The sequence below is a fragment of the Asparagus officinalis genome, chromosome 1 (assembly GCF_001876935.1).
Source record: "Asparagus officinalis chromosome 1, Aspof.V1, whole genome shotgun sequence".
In the NCBI taxonomy this organism is placed as follows: domain Eukaryota; kingdom Viridiplantae; phylum Streptophyta; class Magnoliopsida; order Asparagales; family Asparagaceae; genus Asparagus; species Asparagus officinalis.
Window position 1 is genome coordinate 6,459,376 of NC_033794.1, and position 6,959 is coordinate 6,466,334.

The 6,959-nt window shown below is 34.9% G+C and overlaps 1 protein-coding gene across 1 annotated transcript in view; it reads right to left on the reverse strand.

The window, feature by feature from the left end:
• LOC109829889 (protein phosphatase 1B-like) overlaps window positions 1–3,447 on the reverse strand; it is a 26,325-nt gene extending 22,878 nt beyond the window's left edge. The window contains exons 1-2 of the mRNA XM_020396972.1: window positions 3,432–3,447; window positions 2,974–3,238 (exon numbers count right to left, since the gene is read on the reverse strand). Of these exons, the coding sequence (XP_020252561.1) occupies window positions 2,974–3,238; window positions 3,432–3,447 (281 nt within the window). The remainder of the gene's footprint in view (window positions 1–2,973; window positions 3,239–3,431) is intronic.

Sequence of the window (6,959 nt, forward strand, 5' to 3'; positions counted from 1 at the left end):
TCATGTGATGCAAAAGAGTTTGTTAATTTGTATATTATATCTAGAAAGTTAAGATTAAACATCTTGATCATCAAAATTAACCTCAAATTCATAATCTAAGTATTAGATTAAAACTATATTGTAACGGCATGACTAATATATATTCGAATTTTTCACTATAATATCATATACGTAACCATACCCTAGGTGTTATTCATGTGATGCAAAAGAGTTTGTTAATTTGTATATTATATCTAGAAAGTTAAGATTAAACATCTTGATCATCAAAATTAACCTCAAATTCATAATCTAAGTATTAGATTAAAACTATATTGTAACGGCATGACTAATATATATTCGAATTTTTCACTATAATATCATATACGTAACCATACCCTAGGTGTTATGAAATTGAGTAAGCATATTTGTATCCTAACATATACCATCGCGGATTTTTTTTCTAGTATATGAATACAGTTTAGCACCTCAACTTGGGGCCTGTTTGGCCAAGGTTAGGATTTTTTTCTTTCAATAACAACTCACCCTAGAATTGAACCCGAGAGCATTGTAGCTATATTGAAATATCCCAATAGTCCGGATCACCTGTCATGGGTGACCAACGTTGAAGATTGAGAATAAGGAGAAGGGTCGATAAAGTTGTTTTATTTGTTAACTCGAATGGCTAAATTGTTAACTCATCTAGAAAAATTTGTAGTTATAATTATGATCATTTTTATAATTGGGAATAACGAGGATTATTGAGACTTTTTCAACATATAGAATAATATTTAAACCGCCTAAATATAGGTATTTAGGTTTAACTCATTTTCTCAAAGGAGGTATCCTTAGTTTTTTGTATTTTTTGTGTTTGGCAATGTATGAAAGGTTAATTCCCTTTATTCATTGTGTAGATTTTTTATATATGATGTGTTAATAAGGGTTTAACGCTCCTTAATACCTCACTTAACGCCACTGCCAAATAACAACAGATTTTTTATATAAAGAAAAGTGCATCTTTAGTTTTTTGTATTTGACAAAGTATGAAAGGTTAGTTCCATTTATTCATTGTGTAGATTTTTTATATATGATATGTTAATAAGGGTTTAACGCTCCTTAATACCTTACTTAAAGCCACTGCCAAATAACAGGTGATTTTTAATATAAAGAAAAGTGAAAGTATAAGTTCAGCTTAATTGATGGGTCATTATTATTTTGCAATTTGTGGAGTTTGATTTTTGTTGAGAGAGAGAGAGAGAGAGAGAGAGAGAGAGAGAGAGAGAGAGAGAGAGAGAGAGAGAGAGAGAGAGTCTTGGGATAAATTTCTCTTAGTTAAAGTATTGAATGTGTACACCTATTTATATACAATTAGAATAGGGTGAGGTGTCCTCTCATAACCAATATAGGACTAGACCTAATATCAATAGCCCCCCTCAAACTCATGTTGGGTCAAACAAAGTGAGTTTGCGTACAAAAAACTAGAATCAATGAACATGTAAGGCATTTATGAAGAAATCTGCAAGCTCATCGGTGGATGAGACATGAAGAAGTTGAATTGTCTTGTCCTTGATAACTTGTTGGCAAACAAACTAAGCGTCGATCCCAATGTGTTTGGTCTTCTCATGATAATGGGTTATTAACAATCTGGATGACACACTTATTATCACAGTAGAAAGAAGTAGGAGTCGGAAAAGAAATATCGAAATCACTAAGAAGACGACGAAGATGAATAATCTTGGGATAAATTTCTCTTAGTTAAAGTATTGAATGTGTACACCTATTTATATACAATTAGATGAGGGTGAGGTGTCCTCTCATAACCAATATGGGACTAAACCTAATATCAATAGCCCCCCTCAAACTCATGTTGGGTCAAACAAAGTGAGTTTGCGTATAAAAAACTAGAATCGATGAACATGTAAGGTCTTCATGAAGAAATCTGCAAGCTCATCGGTGGATGAGACATGAAGAAGTTGAATTGTCTTGTCCTTGATAACTTTTTGGCGAACAAACTAAGCATCCATCTCAATGTGTTTGGTCTTCTCATGAAATACTGGATTATTAGCAATCTAGATGACACTCTTATTATCACAGTAGAAAGAAGTAGGAGTCAGAAAAGAAATATCGAAATCACTGAGAAGACGACGAAGATGAATAATCTCTTTAGCTGTTATTGACATTGCACGATACTCTGGCTCGGTGCTGAAAAGGGCAACAACATCTTTTTTTTTACTCCGCCAGGAAATAAGAGAATCACCAAGAAATACATAATAACTTATGGTAGACTTCCTAGTAGTTGGATCACCAGCCCAATCAGCATCAAAATATGCACGAAGCTCTAAATCGGATGTAACATGATACAGAAGAGAGCGATTGCTAGTGCCTCGGAGATACCGAAAAATCCGCAATAAGACAGCATAGTGTATAGAATGTGGGGCATCAACAAATTGACTGACAATGTCAACAGTATGAGAGATATCTGGTCGAGAGATGCACAAATAGACCAACTGACCAATAAGATGTCGGTATTGGGTAGGATCAGATAGAGGCTCACCATCAATAGAGCAAAGTATGATATTCTGTTAAAATGGAGTATCGACAGTTACATCGTTAGTTAGCTCAACACGAGCTAGAATATTTGAGAGATACTTCTGTTGAGACAGTAGTACTCCCCGCGGGCCCTGAGAGATTTCTAGACCAAGAAAATAGCGAAGAGACCTAAAATACTTCATGAGGAGCTGCTATTGCAATTTAGATTTTGCGTATTGTATATCAACAACATCATCACCTAGAATGATCATATCATCTACACAAAGGATTAATAAAATTATGTCGCACGATATAGTGCGAACAAACAGAAAAGCATCTTGATGACTTTTCATAAAGCCCGCTTTTAGCACGACATCACGAAAATACTGAAACCAAGCGCGGGGTGTCTGCTTGAGACCATAAACAACACGGCGAAGGAGACATGCATGTCCTGGAGGAATATTGTACCCTGGAGGCGGTTGCATATACACTGTCTCAGATAAAGAGCCATGGAGAAAAACATTCTTGACATCTATCTGATATACGAGCCAACGATGAGTATCAACAACTGCAAGGATAGTACGAACGATGGACATCTGAGCAACAGAAGTAAAAGTCTCCTCATAATCAATACCATGTTGCTGAGTGAAATCTCGAGCCACTAAATGGGCCTTCCGACATTCAATGGTACCATCAGGACGATACTTGACCTTATAAACACATTTACTACCAACTAGAGAAATGTCAGGAGGACAAGGAACAACATCACATGTATGTGTTTGCTGAAAGACCTAAAATTCCTCAACCATAGCCTGTCGGCACTCTGAAAATTGAACTGCCTCTTGAAAGAACTTTGGCTCAACGGTAGTATGAATGACAACAAAAAATTATGAAAGATAGGTGAATAGGAAGTAACTGAAGCATACCGTTTAGGCATAACATGTGGTCGTTTGCCTCGACGAAGAGCAATAGGAATCTCAGACGGGGAGATGTTAGCGCAGGTGCGCGGAGGTCAACAGGCTCTATAGTGGGCACCGTGTCCGAGGGAGAGGGAGCTAGGGGAGCAGATGGTGTATGAGAAGGCTCGGGTGATGGAGATTCAACAGAAGGAGAAGGAGATGAAGAGATGTCAGGAAGATCTCGAAAGGAGAACGAAGGTAAGGAAGTGGGTGGTGCAGCTGACGGTGAAGAGCGATCGGTAGTATGGAGAAAATTAAAATGATCAGAACCAGAGTAATATGGAGAAACATCTTCGAACTGAACGTGTCTAGATATATGAACCCGACGAGATGCATGATCATAACAACGATAACCTCGATGTTCTAGACTAATTCCTAAATAAACACAGGGAACAGCTCTAGGAGACAATTTCTCATGTTCGTGAGATGGCAGAAAAATAAAACATCAACAACCAAATACGCGAGTCAGATCATAGTGAGGAGTATGAGTATATACACAACTATGAGGAGTAGCACCAGAAAGAGAGGTAGATGAAGTGATATTAATGACACGAACAACAATGATAACGGCCTTAGCCCAGAAACGATGAGGTATAGAGTAAGAAATGAGCATGGATCGAGCGGTATCTAGAATATGTCGATGTTTGCGTTCAACAACATCATTCTGCTCATGAGTGTAGGGACATGACTGTTGAAAGATAGTCCCATGAGAGGTCATGATAGAGCGCATGATAGAGGAGAAATACTCTTTGGCACCGTCAGATCGAAAAACTTTAATACGAGCTTCCCATTGAGTGAAGATCATAACAATGAAGGCTTCATACGCATCAGGTAACTCAGAGCGATTTTTAAGTAAATAGACCCATGTATAACGAGAGAAATCATCAATAAAACTAACATAATAGATTTCTATCATAACTCTACACGAAAGTAGAGCTCTAAGTGCAAACGCAAGGTCTAACCCATCCCCCACACAAAGTGAAATGATTGGCTCAGAACATTCTATATGATTGATGCATTATATTCTGATAGGATTCCGACTTCAATTTGTAAAGCAGGAGTTCAATTTTATGTTTTCTATAGGAAGAGATTGGGTTCCTAGTATAATTAATATTGTTTGCATATAATTAGGTATATAATTTTGCTTCACGTAACCACGTGTAAATGATACATTTACGTTTGGGCTTTGAACTTGTTTTGATTAATGAGCTACCGAAAGATAGACGAATGACTACTCTAATCTTGCTAACACACATCTAAAGCCTTGAATCTCATTATTTCTATCTCATAACCATAACATAACACACAGGTTATGAACCTCATTATTCTATCTTATCATAACATGTTGCGTTTCTGCGGAGCGCACACTATTTATTCGCATGCGGGGGTGCCCGTGGAGGAGAGGCGGGGCCCACTGGTGGAGATGACTTGGATATGGGTCAGTGGGAATGTTGACCGGATGTTTGGCGCCCGGAACGAGGTTGTTGGCAGGCTGACACGTGTCAGCGGCAGTTGGGAAAGGAAGGCTGGCAGCGGATCCACCGGTTCCGGAACTGGACACCGTGAACACTTAACCGGCACGTGCCAGTTCCGGAGGAAACCCGCGCTTCAAATTAATTAGTTAATTGATTAACGAAAAATAAGAGGAGAACGAGCCACTATAGCGGGGGTTGAAACTACCAAGTTAAGGATATTATAATGAAAGCATTCGTTTAATTAATTGTGGCTGATTGTGCGTACGCTCGTGACATAGGTGCTACCCTTGAAGGTAGAGTAGGGGTTGAGCTATTATCTGAAAGAGAAATGATAGAGGCACACTCTCCACCACACCTTTAACCACACCTCCCCTCCTGCTACAGTGTACCGGGTCCGCTTAAGATTTAAATTTTAAATCTCAAGTGGGCCCCGATGCACTGTAGCATGAGGGGAGGTGTGGTTGAAAGTGTGGTGGAGAGTGTGCCTCTAGTACCTCTCTATCTGAAACCCCGGGGACCTAATTTTGCCTTCATTGCTTTGGTTGATTAACGGCGTTGTGTGACTAGAAAGTGGGAAGTTCATGAACCATGATTTCAACCTCATAAATAATTATATGTTTAGAGCCGCAACTAATTATGGAGGGTATATCACACTCCATTTAACAGCACTAAGTTCGGAAAAATCTTTTCATAGTCGATGTTATCTTTAATTTTTTTAAGTATTATATTATTATCCTAGTCTATTTTAATTATCTCATCTTCTCTGAATTGGTAATTAAATAATTTATCCCATTTATAATGATATTTAACATGCTATTAGATAAAGAAGATACATTTGATATAATTTAAACCATTTACTTATTTTAGTTTGCAGAGAAATTAAAAAAAAACATGTGCTAGCTAGCACTTAAAATTTTTTGGACTTCGTAAAAAATATCTTCCAAGTTTTTTAAATTACAGAAATACCCCTACAAATTCAAAATTTTATTAAAACATATTGAAAATTATAAATTTTACTTATTTTAATTTAGTGAGAAATCTGAAAAACAGATCCTAGCTAGAAACTAAAAGTTTTTTAACTTTGAAGAAAATATCTTGTAAGTTTTGAAAATTACAAAAACACCACTAAAAATTTTAAATTTTTTAAAAAACACCTTGAAAATTTTAAACCTATAAACACGCTAGAAACCTACAAATAACACAAACAAACCCCAAAAAAATTTAGAATTTACAATAAATACTCTAAACTTTTTACAAATTACAAAGTAAAACACTAAAAATTATAAAAATTATAAAAATACGGATAATTTCCAACCTAATAGTACATTGAAAATATAGGAATTGTAAATATCCCTTGCATAATTTATAATTTATAGAAAATACTAAAGTTTCAAAAATTACAAACAAATACTCAAAATTTAAATTTTACAAAAAACACCCTGAGAATTACAAACTCATTAGTAAATTAAAAACAAAGGAATTATAAATAGTTTATAAATAATTTACAATATGTAGAAATGACCTATAAGTTTAAAAATTTATAAAACCCCCTAAAATTCATAATTTTCAAAAAAAACACCATGAGAATTTCTAACCTATAGACACTAAAATAAATATACAAACTTACTAACAACCCCTAAAAAATTAAAAATTTACAAAAGATATCATACTCCCTTTAAAAGTATAGGTTTAGAAAATACTTTTCATGGTCAATATTAGCCATAACTTTTTTAAAAATAACATAACTAATTAAAAATCTATTAAATTTAAAATTTATAAAAAAACACCCTTAAAGTTTAGTACATTGCAAATTACCCCTCCAAAGTTTAAAAAATTTTAATGTTTTTTTGTAATTCATTAATTTTAATGTAATGTTTAATAGTTTTGTATATTTGTAAATTATAAATTTTAGGGTGTTTTTTTATAAATTTTAAATCTTTGAGGGTGTTTCTTTTGTAGTTTTCTAAATATTTATTATATTTTCAGTGTAATGTAGATTCATCAATTAATAATGATAATG